This window comes from Schistocerca cancellata, chromosome 6 (genome assembly GCF_023864275.1).
Source record: "Schistocerca cancellata isolate TAMUIC-IGC-003103 chromosome 6, iqSchCanc2.1, whole genome shotgun sequence".
Lineage (NCBI taxonomy): Eukaryota > Metazoa > Arthropoda > Insecta > Orthoptera > Acrididae > Schistocerca > Schistocerca cancellata.
This window is the reverse complement of record NC_064631.1, coordinates 433,989,521-434,006,707: the sequence shown is the minus strand read 5'-3', so window position 1 is coordinate 434,006,707 and position 17,187 is coordinate 433,989,521. Positions and strand designations below refer to the sequence as shown.

At 43.9% G+C, this 17,187-nt stretch overlaps 1 protein-coding gene across 1 annotated transcript in view; it reads left to right on the top strand.

Annotated features, from left to right (window-relative positions):
- Positions 1 to 17,187, top strand: part of LOC126088118 (nuclear pore membrane glycoprotein 210) — a 241,665-nt gene that overhangs the window by 23,886 nt on the left and 200,592 nt on the right. The window contains exon 3 of the mRNA XM_049906217.1: positions 10,416 to 10,636. Coding sequence (XP_049762174.1) covers positions 10,416 to 10,636 — 221 coding nt within the window. The remainder of the gene's footprint in view (positions 1 to 10,415; positions 10,637 to 17,187) is intronic.

Below are 17,187 nucleotides of genomic sequence, written 5' to 3'. Positions count from 1 at the left end.
CAACCCCTTTGCCTGTGGTAGACCCAGGTGCAAGACCTGCCCGATTCTGGGGCATCCATAAAAACAACCATGTCATATATCAACTCTGCCAGCTTTTTGTATCAGCATGGCAGTCAACCAGCTGTCCATCAGAATGGATGGCATTGTCTAACTGTGGCCAAGAACAAATTTGACCACCCAGTGGCACAACATGCTGTTGAATACAACATGCTTGAGTTCAACAGCTGCTCCAAGGTCCTTGCCATCTGGATTCCAGCACCAGCTTTTCTGAGCTATGTAGATGGGAGCTATCCTTGTAACACATCCCTCAGGCTCGTAATCCTCACATGTTTCGGCCTTTTTGTGATGGTCCCCTGTAGGGTTTGACCTCCATTCTTCAAAACTTTTCCGAAGAGCGAGCCAATTGGGGAAGGGCACCTGACATCGTGCATCGTGTCCATTGTGCTTTGAGATCTGTTGCCTGCTTTTTCGTCGTCGCATTGCAGTCCCGCTCATTCTCCACCTCTTTGGCAAGGACTCCTTCCTGGGTGCATTTTCCACCATGCACTATCCAATGTCGCTTTCTGTGCCGACGATGACCATTGACTTGTTTGCACCTGATATCCAGCACAGTAGTCAGTCCATTGTGGGGGGAGGGGGGGGGGGGGCACCATGTACCCTGTTGGTTGTAGCCCCCTGACAACATAGTTATCGCTCTGCTGATGCCTGTGCCATTAACTCCCCACGTATGCCAAGGAGTAGATGCTTGTCACCCTGGGGCATCGGGACTCCGGGAAGTGGCCATCCTGTCAGGTGGCCTTTGCTGCGGCTGGGTGGTGCCCATGGGGAGGGCCCCTGGTCGGAGTGGGTGGCATCTGGGCGCATGACGCGCGATGAAGTGTACCACGTCATCACTTGCTGGTGATCAAACACCGTCAGTCTCTAAGCGATCTAAATCTCAGTACAATGCTTGATAAAACAGCATCCTCTGCCCGGTCATGGGCATTACTCGCTTGTGGCAAGCTGAGGGATGTTTCTGTTACCACCACACCCCATAAGAGCTTAAATATGGTCCAGGGTATTATATTACATAGGGACCTTCTTTTGCAGTCTGATGACGAGCTGCACGCCATCTTAGAGTGACGAGGTGTTCATTTTGTCTGGCCAGTCCATCGAGGTCTGAGGGATAATCAGGTTGCCACTGGTGCCTTCATCTTGGCCTCCGAGGGTGACACATTGCCAGAGAAGGTCAAGGTGATGGTCCACCGCTGTAATGTAAAGCCATATATCCCTCCCCCTGTACGGTGCTTTAAGTGCTGGACGTTCAGCCATATGTATTCCCGCTGTACTTCCAGTGTCACATGTCGAGATTTTGGATGCCCACCATATCCCAATACTCCATGTGCCCCACCTCCCATGTGTGTCAACTGCGGAGAGCATCATTCCCCTTGCTCACCAGACTGCAGGGCTTTACAGTGCGAAAGGAAAATCGTGGAGCACAAGACCCTGGACTGACTGACCTACACTGAGGCTAAGAGGAAATTTGAGTGTCTGCATCCTGTGGCTATTACCTCCTCTTATGCCGCCGCTACACGAACAGTTGTAGCCCCATCCGTTTTGCGAATTCCAGTCAGCTCTCTGAGCCAGAAGACTACATCTGCCCCTTGATGGTGGGGGGTACTTCCCTTCCTGTTGCTCCCACATCACCTACCTTGGGAGCACTGCCCCCCCCCCCCTCACCCCCCCCCCCCCCTTCCTCACAACCATCGGGACACCAGTCCCCACTTCCCAGCCAGAGAAGCATAAGTCTTCTTCGGCACCTCTCACTAGGAAGGATTCCCTTGGGTTACTCCCTACCCAGGTTTCTGCTAGTGAGAAAGATATCTCCCACCAGTGGCTGAAGTTCCCAAAAGTAGCTGGTCGTAGGGCTTCACGATCATCCTCAGTCCCGGCCAGAGAAACCCAAGGAGCAGGGAGAGAAATCCAAAACGAAGACCCCCAAGACCAAGGGACTTGCGGTGGCACTCACACCACTGCTACCTACAAGCTTTGTCTCTGAGGATGAGGTAGACATTCCTGCGTCCGCTGAGGACCTAGATCTTGCCTGACCCTCAGACATCAAGGATACAGACTTCTCAGGAAATAATTCGGTGCAGTGGGCGACCCTGAGGTGTAAACTGCCTAATTGAATGTTCTATGCCTTTCCAGCCTCACGATCAAGTCATCCTCCAGTGGAATTGCGGCAATCTTTTCCACCGTCTGGCTGAGCTGTGGCAACTATTAAGCTTTACACTTGCTTTCTGCATTGCCCTGCAGGAAACCTGGTTCCCGGCCATTGCGTAACCGTGCCCTCCGCGGCTGTTTGGGATATTACAGGAACTATAGTGACTATAATCGAGTGTCAGGTTGAGTTTGCGTCTATGTCCTGAACTCTGTATGCAGTGAACCTGTGCCCCTTCAAACCCCTCTTGATGCTGTGGCAGTCAGGATATAGACGACACGGGAAATAACTGTCTGCTACGTATATCTTCCTCCAGATGGTGCAGTACCCCTGAACGCATTGGTGGTACTGATTGATCAACTCCCAAAACCTTTCCTACTTTTGGGAGATTTTAACTCTCATAACCCTTTGTGGGGTGGCACCGTGCTAACTGGCTGAGGCAGAGATTTTGAAAATTTGCTGTCACAATTCGACCTCTGCCTCTTAAATACAGGTGGCCCCACACATTTCAGTGTGGCAATGGCACACATTCGGCCATTGATCTCTCGGTTTGCAGTCCTGGCCTTCTCCCATCTATCCACTGGAGGGCACATGACGACCTGTGTGGTAGTGACCATTTCCCCATCTTCCTGTCACTACCCTGGCGTCAGGCCCATGGACGCCTGCCCAGATGAGCTTTAAACAAGGTGGACTGGGAAACTTTAACATCTGGGCTGTCACCATTGAATCTCCCCCACATGGTAACATCGATGTGATGGTTGAACATCTGACTGCAACTAATGTTTCTGCTGCAGAAAATGCGATCCCTCGCTCTTTAGGGTGCCTGCAGCGAAAGGCAGTCCCTAGGTCGTCGCCAGAAGTTGCTGAAACAATTAAGGAGCGTTAGCGAGCTCTACAGCGGCATAAGCGGCACCCTTCCCTGAAGCCCCTCATAGCCTTTAAATGGCTCCGTGCCTGCATTCGCCATCTTATTAAACAATGGAAGCAGGACTGTTGGGAGAGATACGTCTCGACCATTGGCTGCCATACGTCACCTTCCCAAGTTTGGGCAAAGATCAAACATGTTTTCAGGTACCAGACCCCAACAGTGTTCCCAGTGTTAACATAAATGGCGTGTTATCTACTGACGGAAACGCGATTGCTGAGCACTTTGCTGAGTGCTATGCTCGAGCCTGGGCATCAGAGAATTACCTCCCAGTCTTTCGCACTCTCAAACGGCGGCTGGAAAGGAAAGTGATTTCGTTCACTACATGCCACAGTGAATCCTATAACACCCCATTTACAGAGTGGGAGCTCTTCAGTGCCCTGGCTCATTGCCCTGACACAGCTCCTGGGCCAGATTGGATCCACAGTCAGATGATTAAACATCTCTCATCTGACTACAAGCGACATCTCCTCGTCATCTTCAACCGGATCTGGTGCGATGGTGTCTTTCCATCTCAATGGTGAGAGCACCATAATTTCTGTGCTCAAACTGGTAAAAACACGTTTGATGTGGGTAGCTATTGGCCCATCAGCCTCACCAACATTCTTCGTAAGCTGCTGGAACATTAGTGTGTCGGCAGTTGGGTTGGGTCCTGGAGTCACATGTCCTACTGGCTCCATGTCAGGGCAGCTTCTGCCAGGTTTGCTCTACCACTGAGAATCTTGTGCCCCTCGGGTCTGCCATCCGAACAGCCTTTTCCAGATACCAACACTTGGTTGTCATCTTTTTTGATTTATGAAAAGCGTATGACACCACGTGGTGGCATCATATCCTTGCCACGTTATAAGAGTGGGGACTCTGAGGTTCGCTCCCGATTTTTATCCAAAATTTCCTGTTGCTTCGTGCTTTCCATATCAAAGTTGATGCCTCCCATAATTCCATCCATATCCAGGAGAATGGAGTCCTGCAGGGCTCTGTATTGAGTGTCTCTCTATTGCTAGTGGCCATTAACAGTCTAGTGGAAGCTGTAGGGCTATCCATCTCGCCTACTCTGTATCCGGATGACTTCTGCATTTCTTACTGCTCCTCCAGTACTGGTGTTGCTGACTAGCACCTACAGGGAGCCATTCACAAGGCGGAGTCATGGGCTCTAGCCCACGGCTTCCAGTTTTCATCAGCGAAGTCGTGTGTCGTGCGCTTCTGTTGGCATCATATCGTTCACTGGAACCAGAACTTTATCTTACTGACTATCCACTCACTGTAGTGGGGGCATATCGATTCTTAGGACTGACTTTCGATGCCCAATTGACTTGGCTACCTCACCTTCGTCAGCTTAAGCGGAAATGCTGGCAGCACCTCAATGCCCTCCACTGCCTGAGCAACACCAACTGGAGTGCAGATCATTCTACACTGCTGCAGCTCTTCAGAGACCTTGTTCAATCCTGCCTTGATTATGAGAGTGTGGTTTATGGTTCGACGGTGCCCTCGGCATTGTGTTTACTTGACGCAGTGCACCATTGTGGCGTTCGCCTAGTGGCAGGTTTAGAACGAGTCCGGTGACCAGTGTCGTGGTGGAGGCTGGAGTCCCTCCATTGAAGGTTAGGCGTGCACAACTGCTCGCCAGTTACATTGTACATGTTCGTAGTTCTCCTGCGGATCCAAATTACCGTCTCCTTTTTTCCACCCACAACAGCCCGTCTGCTGCATCGGCGGCCCAGGTCAGGGGTAACAATGGTGGTTTGCATGCGATCCTTTCTGTCTAAGATGGAGTCGTTCCCTTGAGGTCCATTCACGTACACCTCCGTGGTGTACACCTAGGCTGCAGCTTCATTTGGACCTTTCACATGGCCATACACACTCAGTTAACCCTGTGACTCTACACTGTCACTTCCTCTCAATTCTCGACATGTATCGGGGCCATAAAGTAGTTTACACTGATGGCTCGATGGCCAATGGTCACTTTGGCATTGCCTATGTTCATGGAGGACATACAGAACAGCATTCCTTGGCCGATGGCTTCAGTGTTTTCAGTGCAGAGCTGGTGGCCATATTTGGTGCTCTTGAACACATCCGCTCATGCCCAAGTGAGTCATTTCTCTTGTGTACTGACTCCTTGAGCAGCCTACAAGCTATCGACTGGTGCTACGGTTCTCATCCTTTGGTAGCGGCCATCCAGGAGTCCATCTATGACCTGGAACGGTCCAGTCTTTCAGTGGTGTTTGTCTGGACCCCAGGTCAGGTCGGAATCCCAGGCAACAAACTTGCTAACAGGCTGGCCAAACAGGCTACACCGAAACCGCTTTTGGAGATGGACATCTCTGAATCTGACCTGCATTCTGACTTACACTGCATGGTATTTCGGCTTTGGGAGATGGAATGACATAACAGTACGCACAACAAACTACGTGTCATTAAGGAGACTACAAATATGTGGAAGTAATCCATGCAGGCTTCTTGCAGGGGAATCAGTTGTTGTCTGTCGGCTCCGCATTGGCCACGCTTGGGTGACCCACGGTTACTTCCTGCACCGTGAAGACCTGCCTCAGTGTCGGTGTGGTGCCCGGTTAACAGTGGCCCAACTTCTGGTGCACTGTCCCTCCGTGACTGCCCAGCGACGGAATTATTGCCTCTAATTGTATCTGACAACGCCTCATTGGCTGATTTAGTTTTACGATTTATTGGTGAGGGTGGGTTTTATCATTTGATCTAAGTTTTAGCGCATGTCCTTTGTCCCTCTGTGCCTTCCACCCTAATGCTTTTAGGGTGGAGGTTTCAATGTGTTGCAGAGCGGCTGGCTTCTCCATTTTATTCTCATGGTCAGCCAGCCATGATAATCTGCTTTGTTGTTTTACTTTCTTCATCCCGTTTCTTGTGTTCCTGTGGTTTTCTTGTCCCCCTTTTGTCCATTTACACGTTTGTTGCCTTTCATTGTTCTTGTGATTTTTCCTTTTGTTCCGTTTTGTGTAGTCAGTCTTGTATGTTTTATTCTCCCACTTATGGCATTGTTTTATTCGGAACAAGAGGCTGATGGCCTTGTAGTTTGGTCCCTTCCCCCCTCTGGTCCCTTCCCCCCTCTTATATATATATATATATATATATATATATATATATATATATATATATATATATAAGGAAACATTCCACGTGGGAAAAAATATATCTAAAAACAAAGATGATGTGACTTACCAAACGAAAGCGCTGGCACGTCGATAGACACACTAACAAACACAAACATACACACAAAATTCTAGCTTTCGCAACCAACGGTTGCCTCGTCAGGAAAGAGGGAAGGAGAGGGAAAGACGAAAGGATTTGGGTTTTAAGGGAGAGGGTAAGGAGTCATTCCAATCCCGGGAGCAGAAAGACTTACCTTAGGGGGAAAAAAGGATGGGTATACACTCGCGCACACACACACATATCCATCCACACATATACAGACACACGCAGACATATACAGAGGCAAAGATTGTGTCTGTGCATGTGCAGATGGATATGTCTTACCCTCTCCTTCCCTCTTTCCTGACGAAGCATCTGTTTGCTGCGAAAGCTTGAATTTTATCTAAAAAGAAAAATGATGAGACTTACCAAACAAAAGCGCTGGCAGATCGATACACACATAAACACATCTTGGCACAGTGTTACACCATCCGGGTTATCTGGCTACTTCCCACTAACACCAACCTGTCAGAACTCCGGAGATGGGAACTTGCCCTTCAGCATATCCTCTCTTCTCGCTATCCGCCAGGCCTCATTCTCCGCTAATTTCTAATTTCAATTTGCCGCCACTCATACCTCACCTGTCTTTCAACAACATCTTTGCCTCTGTACTTCCGCCTCGACTGACATCTCTGCCCAAACTCTTTGCCTTTACAAATGTCTGCTTGTGTCTGTGTATATGCGGATGGATATGTGTGTGTGTGCGAGTGTATACCTGTCCTTTTTTCCCCCTAAGGTAAGTCTTTTTGCTCCCGGGATTGGAATGACTCCTTACCCTCTCCCTTAAAACCCAAAGCCTTTTGTCTTTCCCTCTTTCCTGATGAGGCAACAGTTTGTTGCGAAAGCTTGAATTTTGTGTGTATATGTTTGTGTTTGTTTGTGTGTCTATCGACCTGCCAGCGCTTTTGTTTGGTAAGTCTCATCATCTTTCTTTTTAGATATATTTTTCCCACGTGGAATGTTAAAGTGCTGGCAGGTCGATAGACACACAAACATTCACACAAAATTCTAGCTTTCGCAACAAACGGATGCTTCGTCAGGAAAGAGGGAAGGAGAGGGAAAGACGAAAGGATGTGGGTTTTAAGGGAGAGGGTAAGGAGTCATTCCAATCCCGGGAGCGGAAAGACTTACCTTAGGGGGAAAAAAGGACAGGTATACACTCGCGCGCGCGCACACACACACACACACACACACACACACACACACACACACACACACATATCCATCTGCATATACACAGACACAATCTTTGCCTCTGTATATGTCTGCGTGTGTCTGTATATGTCTGCGTGTGTCTGTATATGTGTGGATGGATATATGTGTGTGTGTGTGTGTGTGTGTGTGTGCGAGTGTATACCCGTCATTTTTTCCCCCTAAGGTAAGTCTTTCCGCTCCCGGGATTGGAATGACTCCTTACCCTCTCCCTTAAAACCCAAATCCTTTCGTCTTTCCCTCTCCTTCCCTCTTTCCTGACGAGGCAACCGTTGGTTGCGAAAGCTAGAATTTTGTGTGTATGTTTGTGTTTGTTTGTGTGTCTATCGACGTGCCAGCGCTTTCGTTTGGTAAGTCACATCATCTTTGTTTTTAGATATATTTTTTCCCACGTGGAATGTTTCCTTCTATAATATATATATATATAAGAGGGAGGAAGGGACCAGAGGGGGGAAGGGACCAAACTACAAGGCCATCAGCCCCTTGTTCCGAATAAAACAATGCCATAAGTGTGAGAATAAAACATACAAGACTGACTAGACAAAACGGAACAAAAGGAAAAATCACAAGAACAATGAAAGGCAACAAACGTGTAAATGGACAAAAGGGGGACAAGAAAACTACAGGAACGCTAGAAACGGGATGAAGAAAGTAAAACAACAAAGCAGATTATCATGGCTGGCTGACCATGAGAATAAAATGGAGAAGCCAGCCGCTCTGCAACACATTGAAACCTCCACCCTAAAAGCATTAGGGTGGAAGACACAGAGGGACAAAGGACATGCGCTAAAACTTAGATCAAATGATAAAACCCACCCTCACCAATAAATCGTAAAACTAAATGCACCCTACAGCCCTGATCTCGCACCGTCGGATTTCCATATGTTTGGCCCAATGAAGGATGCAATCCGTGGGAGGCACTACGCGGATGATGAAGAAGTTATTGATGCAGTGCGACGTTGGCTCCGACATCGACCAGTGGAATGGTACTGTGCAGGCATACAGGCCCTCATTTCAAGGTGGTGTAAGGCCGTAGCATAGCATTGAATGGAGATTACGTTGAAAAATAGTGTTGTGTAGCTAAAAGATTGGGGAATAACTTGGTGTATTTCAATGCTGAATAAAACAACCCCTGTTTCAGAAAAAAATGTGTTGCATTACTTATTGAACTGCCCTCGTAAAATGAACAAAATTCAAAAATTGTCATAAGAACTGTGCACAAGTATTATTATAAAATGATTGTATATGTATTTTATATTCCATTTCAACAAATTAAATTTCCAGTTGCAGTGTTGGATAACATCTACTTGACTGTGGTCCACATTCTGTTGGACTGCCCAATTTTATCCAACCTGAGGTGAACTCTTACCTTCCCACCACACTGCTGATGGTGTTAGGAGAAAGTGCCTCAACGGCTGATCTAGTTTTATGTTTTCTTTGGGAGGGGAGTAGGGGGGGGGGGGGGGTTATCACTCAACCTAAGGGTGGGCGTCTGGCCTTCTCTCCCAGGCCTTCACCCTCCCTCCAATTCAAATCTTCCTCCCACTCTCTTTGCTGTTTGTTTGCCTTGGTGTTCATCTTTTCCGTATCTGTGTTTCTCTAGCCTTGTCTTTTTAGGCTGGAGATTTTAGTGTGTTGCAGAGTGACTAGCTCATCCATTCTTCTTCTATTTTTGCGATCAGTCAGCCCAGGCCATCTGCTATAATATTTTCATAACTTCAACTGCTTTTCTCCCTTTTCATGCATGTTTTCCCCTTTTGATTTGCTATTTTCATTTTCTCTTTCTGTGTGGTTCCCAGTTAGCTTTAAACCTTTTTACTTTCCGTGACTCCCTTTGGGGATGGTTTTAATCTGAAACATGTTTGCATAAGAAAAAAGGGGCTGATGACACTGTAGTTTGGTCCCTTTACTCTCCAAAACACCCAACAAACATCTGTAATGTGATGTCCAAACTTGCCATAATTTTTTACCTCTGCTAGTCGCCCTAGTAAGAATGACATCTGCAACAATGTAGGCTGTTGATATGAAGCAGAAGGTATCCAAAGAATTAATGATGCACAGTTTTTTAGTATGGTTTAAGTGATTGAATCTGCTGTGCGGTTCCTGCACTACACTACAATACATATAAGCTGCTGTTATAAGCAGTTCTGCACATGACAAAAATAAAATCCTTGCAGTCTGTCCTAACAGATGAAATTTTGACTCTGCATTTCTTTCAGTGAATTCTTTGTAGGTTTTGATGCATGGGATTGGACCAGTCCCTTGTGAATAGTTGTCACACATAGTGGAAGCCCCCTGTTGTAATGTATCACTTAAGTTGAGGGAGGTAGGATGCTCAGCTGTTTTATTTTTATTGTTATGATTATCACTGGCAAATTAATTAGGTACCACAGCCATTGGATTTCATTGACTGCACACTTTATGGCTGCTGGGAAAAGACTATTTTTACAGTGAGCTATGTTATGCCAAAAATTGTAATTTAAATAATGCAGTTGCCAATTTTCAGTAATGCCTCCAGGTAAGTGAAAGGATAAGAAAAGAGGAAATGTAACAGTAAGAAATTAACACAAATTGTGTGTCATTTGTTGAAATCAGTGAAACATGTTACTTCTGATTGGAAGACTCATTTGCTTTACATTATTATACAAGCTAAAAAGAAAATTAAAGGATTAAATATTTTTTTTGAATCTCTTTCTTCTTTATTAAAGGTGCTGCTCCTGTCAAGAACATATCTTAGAGTGTATGTGGCTACAGCTAGTAAAATTTAAAGATACCAGTTATCAATGAATTTAGTTTGGAAATGGTATAAGAATGCATTAAAGAAAAGCATTCAGTCTTGAGTGCCCTTTATCTATGTTACAGGTAATGAGTTCACAACATTGGAAGGAGTTGAATTTGAATGGTCTGTTATAAATTGGAATCAACAGCCGGGTAGTCATGAAACAACCCAGAATAATGTGTTAAGGTTCATTACTTTCAAAGACTCTCCATATGAGACGCCAAGCACTGTAATGGCACTTGATAACCGTGGTCTTCAGGGACATATTGTACTAATGGAAGGACTGAAAACAGGTTCAGCAAAGGTAATGCAACAAACATATATCACCTCTCTACTTTGTATGAAAAAAAGATTCAGTTTGGGAAAAAATCATGCTATAATTGTCTAGTTATTGAATTGGAGGGAGTAATTTAGGCACATATTGCATTTTATCTATTTTGAAAAGGCTTTGATTGTATAGCAAGGAAGAAGCTATGTCTATAAATCAAACAGAAGATTTTCCAAAGCCTTAGTTAAGCACTTTCATCATATTTATAGACACACCAACATTAAAATATACTTGAACGCCAGTTCCATGCACTACCAACCCCTAACCCAGTGTCTGAATGAAGACTGGCACTTTTCTTCAAACTCTTTATATAAAAGTAAACTCACAGACGAACAAATGAGACTGCAAACAAGAATCAACAAACAGACGATAGGAAGGGCGATTTCTGATGAAGAAAGGAGGATGAGATCAGAGAGACTGAAAAAGTACTGGGCTGACAGGAAACAGGAAAATTCTTTGTATAAAGTTGGCTAGAGTGGTCCAATGAAGGCCATAAAATGTAAATAAATAAGTAAATATAAAAGGTTTTGTTCTGACTGACTGACTGACCCCTCACTGACCTTATGATTACCCAGCTCAAACCTCTGAGGATAGAAAATTGAAAGTTGAAGAGGTGTTGATCTGTACTGTAGGCATTCTTTTAGAAGGAATTTTTTGAAATTTCACCTCTAAGGAGGTGAAATAGGGGATGAAATTTTCTTGAAAATGTGTCACTGTTACGGGAGTTTTGAAGCCAGACCTTATAAATTATACATGTCCTTTCGAAGTCAGTTCTGGAAGCTGGAGAGATCTGTAGAGATTGAATAAGAGTCCCTAACCGTTCTTTCTACCAACTTGTCATTTTCTAAAGTTGTGTCCCCAGCGCAGAAGACAGCTCGTCGGTTGTGGAATCTTCTTTGGTGGAGGCTGCTATGCCATCGTCTGGAACCTGTGATTCTGCTTTTTGTGGGATGCCGCTTGCCCAGGTCGGTCTCCGTATTTACAAAGGGAAGATCTGTAGTACTGACAATGATGGTAGGCGACGCTTCTCATTACTGTATCCTGTTTTGTTATATTTAATAACCACACGTTTTAGACTATCTTTTACAACACTCAACATAGTTTTCTTAATGATACGGTAACTTTTTCTGACAACTTCAGATATGGAGTATAACATGTCCGCCCCGAAACAGAGATACAGGTCTGGATCTGAAGAATGCCCGAAACAGTCTCTCACATCCTGCCCTCCAAACGACCGTAACAAAGTTGCGTGACCGGACCGTCAGAACATCCGAAACAGTCTTATGCACCCGACGCGGAAGAATGCCCGAAACAGTCTGACTAGTGCAGCCGAAGTACTTCGTCTCCCAGGCGCACTGGAGCGACCCGAAGGTGTATGAAACACTTTGGTTGCAATACCGTTACTCTTATGTTTCTCATAACTAGTGAAATTTAATAAACAAAAACGATAAACTCGTAGGGTAACCATGAGAGATTGTCATACTGAAAACTGGGTTAAATACAATGAAAAGTATATAAATAATTAATAAGAGAAGTTAGGGGGTTTTGGCGCCTAACACCCGAATGTGCCATCCAATCAGAAGCAAGTTCAGTACAATTGGCGGACTCTCTCACGGAAGTGGTACATACTGTACCATCTGTCACTTGTACCTCACTCCACTTTTGTACCATAAACTACTTTACGTGTATGAAGCTGCATCAAGGTGACCTTCTAGCAAGTTAAAATACTTGGGGCCACAGCCAGGACTATCACACATCCCCCTCGTTCTTTGATTTCCAAAATTGGCTTGTTCTCGAAGACAGCTAACAAGTTTGGAAATGAGAAAATTTTGTCTCAGATTTGGAAAAAAGTTGGTTTCCAATCTCCCAGTAGCTCCCCTACTCTTTCATTCATGGTTTTTTTTTTAAACTAGGAAATTGTTGTTTCTAAAATATCATACCAATTAACCAAAACCATTGACTTATTAATGCTAAACATATACTTTCACATCTTAATTCTATAAAAACACCTTAACTAAGCACACATTACCTCATGAACTTCTTCTTGCTACAAAGTATCATTTACGATTTTTACCACATATCTGTCCTTTAAATTTTCTGTAGTCTTGGTGTTCAACAATAAACATTGGCATCTGGGCCATTAAATCTCCTCATAAACACTCACTACACTTATTGATGTTTATATACAATAGGAACCAAACAATATGTGTTATTGACGCAATGCCATCCATCTTTACACAACACATATTTTTCACCTAATATCAGCGCAGTGCCGTCCACTTTTTACCAAATAACACTTTTTTTTTTATCTAACAACGGCACAGTGCTATCCACCTTTACCTAATAACATTCACTTTTTTTTTACTTATGTCAGCACTAGGCCGTCCATATATGTTGTTTACTATCGCGTAGCTCAGAAATACTCTAAATTATATTAGCATATAAGTGTCCTTACATAATATTCATACAAAGATGTTACATAGTTTTACAATATACACAATGTTGCATTGAATACAATACAGTAATATTTACAAAGTCTTTGTCACTGCTGTGGTGACTACAGGGCTTTCATTTGAATTGTCTCCCCACGTGGCTAATGTTCCTAACCTTGACTCATCGGTCAGTGCACTCTTGCACCACCTGTTAATACTTAGCTGTTACCCATCTGGCGTGACTCATCCCAGTCACCACTCACTGTCATTCAAGTTAATAACAGCACTGGAAGCACTGCTATCTTATGTCTGTGTATTGAAAATGGAGATGATATGAGAATAGCTCTCATTTTATACTATAGGTTTTATTTTAATTTCATTCGATAACTTAACTAGGCATTCAAACAAGATTCACAGGTGTTTTGAGAGGACTGAAGATATCCTAGATCATAACAGAGAAAAATAACGAAACAATCCTGTTGCTTTAATTTGCTTGTAGTGTATTATGGACTTTGTGCTCAAACATGTAAACACTGTGAATATAACGAACATTCCTCATGTGCTTTAGGTATTTGTACCTCGGTACTTGTTATTGTCAGTGTCCTATGTGAGATTCATGTCTTGTGTTCATTAGCTGTGTGAGTGACATTTCTGCGTCGTGATACAATTAATAATAATGCTTCGGTGGAAATACCTCACCTACTAATCCCTAAATGTGTGTGTGGCCGACTTTTACGTCGCACATATATAAAGTTTAATCTAATAAATATAGATTGTTTTCTCTGTATGCGTATGTAATTTCTTTGCGTTTCATAACATGCATAAAAAGTTTCTGTATATAGTTAATAGCGTGTTCTCCTGCCTGTGTGGATGATGGATGTTGATTTAAGGTCTTATAGCCTAGGTTCTGTACTTGTTTTGCAAACTTTATGCTGCATGTCATCTATTGTTATACTTAAGTATAGTCTATAATCGGTTGCTTAACTATTCAATTAGCATGTGTTTTGTTTCAATTATCCCTTTTTTTCTCTTTTTTTGTATCTTTTTATCTTGAATAGAGAAGAAGTATAGATGACAGATTTTAATTCAGAATGATGAAGAGGGAAGAACTAACAGTGTGAAAAGAAAGAAAGTAGACTGTTAGTTAACTCAGGTATGGTATCAGCTACCTAGCAATACAAAGAGTGCTATAGGTTTTTGCTGTGTCGGTCTGCATGCCTCCTGTTTTTACGCCAGCCTGCTGGCACATGTCTGTTGCCTGAAAGTGTGTCCAGCTGTTCTAATACATACAGGAGGTCGTTAACCTCTCTTGTTGACATGAATTAGTTTCTTCTGTACAGACACTGGAAACAGCTTCAAATATTTCTCTTGTTATACTGTTTTGTGTACTTGTGGACCATTATTGGTTTAAGAATGCCCTAACAAATTTAAGTTTGTTTTACATGTATTACTGGCTCCTATTCCCCCGATATTGGTCCCCTTCAAAACGACTGGCTACAAATTTGATTTTCTGCTGTTCTGTCATGTTGTCAGGTATGATGGCCTCAAACTGATGAATGAAAGCAACAGGATGTATACTACCTATACTAGAAAAGTTACGAAATTTGTAAGCATTGGCAATGTGAACAACAGCCTACATTTTTCCTGTTCAACCCAAGTTTCGAGTTTCTGTTTTAATGCGACTCCTATATTATCTTTATTTTTACTCACATTACTTAGTTGAGGTATGTTTTCTACCTTCTGTTCTGTATTTCTCTCAAACGACCCTGAATCATATTTGTATTACCATTACAAACAGATTATATTCGTTATACTTTACAGCTAAGGACTGCATTTTCGTCCTTTGAGTCTATGACTGAGTTGATTTGATTTGATGTGATTTTATCAGGGAAGCAAAAACAGCATTGGTCAAGCTTGCTGCTGCCCGCACCCAAACAGAGTTTATAGTGCGGTATCATTCCCTGTGTCTCTAGTATAGCCAACCAATGCCCTTGAACAGTGCTTTGCTAGACACAGTTTCTTCAGGTCTGGTTGATCTGAATAGTCTGTCTCTTTTAATCTCCAATGCCTCGCATTTGAAGATCAAATGTGATGAAGTTTCCTCTCCCGCAACACACATCCTGCATTTGGTGTCTTCTTTTATTATCCCTGTTGTATGTACGAGTTTTAAAAGGGTCCGTGGCCTGTCAATAGTCCAACGATGAGTTTCATTTCTCTCCTTTTCAATCCCAGGATTGAGAGACTTCTCTTAGAACATGGCTTCGGCATCAATACCATGCCGTGTTTTTGCTTTTGGACCTTAGCCCAATATTCTACATGCTGTCTGCTTGTCCAGTCTTGTAGTTTTATTTTTATCATCGCCTTGGTGATTGTCAGGACAAGTTCCAGTCCAGTAAATGGTGTCATCGCCCTTATCCTGGCCAACCTATCGGCTTGCTCCTTACCACTAATCCCTGAGTGACCAGGGACCCACAATAGGTTTACCCTATTGCTTTCCCCTAACTCCACAAGGACTTTGTGGCATTCTGCCTTGATCTTTGATCTTGTTGCAGAGGCTGCCAGTTCTTTCGGGGCTGCTTGGCTGTGTGAATAAATGAAAATGCTACGACCTCTGTAGCACCTCTGCAAATTCTCCTCCACGCACAGCCTGATGGCAGATATTTTTGCTTGAAACACAGTTGCCATCTTCCCTAGAGAGCTTGCCCTCTTCAGCTTTGGCTGCACTCGGTATACCCCAGCACCAACATCTTGGTCTGTTTTCAAACCGTCAGTGAACCAGACTATGTCCCCAGTATGGTATCGAAATTTGTTCTCCCAGAGCTCTCTACTTCCAATTACTACATTGAAAGGCTTGTTGAAGCAGGTGGGAGTTATTATATAGTCAGCCAGCATTTCCCCAACCATACTTATGTCTACCTCACTCAGTATTTTACTGTGAGATCCTGGATACCCCAGTAAGTTCTAGTTTTTGCCAGTCTTTAACCTCTGTGCTCGAGCTGCTGCCTCCATCTTTACCCACAGGTGTAATGGGGGCATTTCCAGCATGGTTTCCATCCCAGCAGCGGGTGTGTTGCTAATTCCACCTGTAATGGCTAAGTAGGCCAGTCCCTGCACCTTAGCAAGCTCCTCAGCAGCTACCTGTTGTTCTACCGTTTTCCACCACACTGTTGCCCCATAAGTGATCATAGATCTTACTACCGTGGTGTGTATCCAGTACATACTCTTGGGGCTTAAGCCCCAATTTTTATCACAAGCTCTCCTGGTAGTCATTAGAGTACCTTTCGCCTTGGAACAGTTGCTCCTTATGTGAGGGTCCACGATAGTTTCTTATTCGGGATTACCCCTAGATATTTCACTATCTCCTTCATTGGTAGAGTTCCATCGAGAAGCTTGAGATTCCAGTATGTGTGTCGGATCTACTTCCTTGTAAATGGTACTGCAACAGTCTTCTTAGAACGGACCCCTAGATCCTGTTTCCTGCACTAATTTTGCACAGTGTTCAGTGCTCTGTGTGCCATAGCTCTAAATGTACTTGAAAATTCGCCAAGTATTACTATGACAAGATTGTCCACATATCCCTGGCAAAAGTACTGTCTAGATTTTATTTCTACAATGAGTTCATTCATCCAAGGTTCCACAGTAGAGGGGACAGGACCCCTCCTTGTGGACAGCCTCTGGTGGTATTGATTCAGGGTGTATACTACCCGGGACAATCGGAAGATCCAGGATAAGCCCGGCAATTTTTTCATCCAGGAGAAAACTGGGAATAACCCGGGAATTTTTTAGAATTCCGGGAACTTTTCATTGTTTTAGTTTTCAGTTAAATTTTTGTAATTTTGACTGGTAAGAATCGATACTCTAACAAAGGATATTACTGTAACCCACTACTGCAGACTAATACTGCAACAATAAAACGTGAACGAGAAAAAAACGAAAATAAAACATAAACTGCAAAGGAAATGTGCCATGTACAACAACAAAACACATTGCTCATACAAATGTTTGCCAGCAGCAAAATGTGTCAAAGGCTTTAGGAAGACTATGCAATGCTTCATAACAACTTGCCTCCAATGGGCGTGACGTCACAAATGTTTA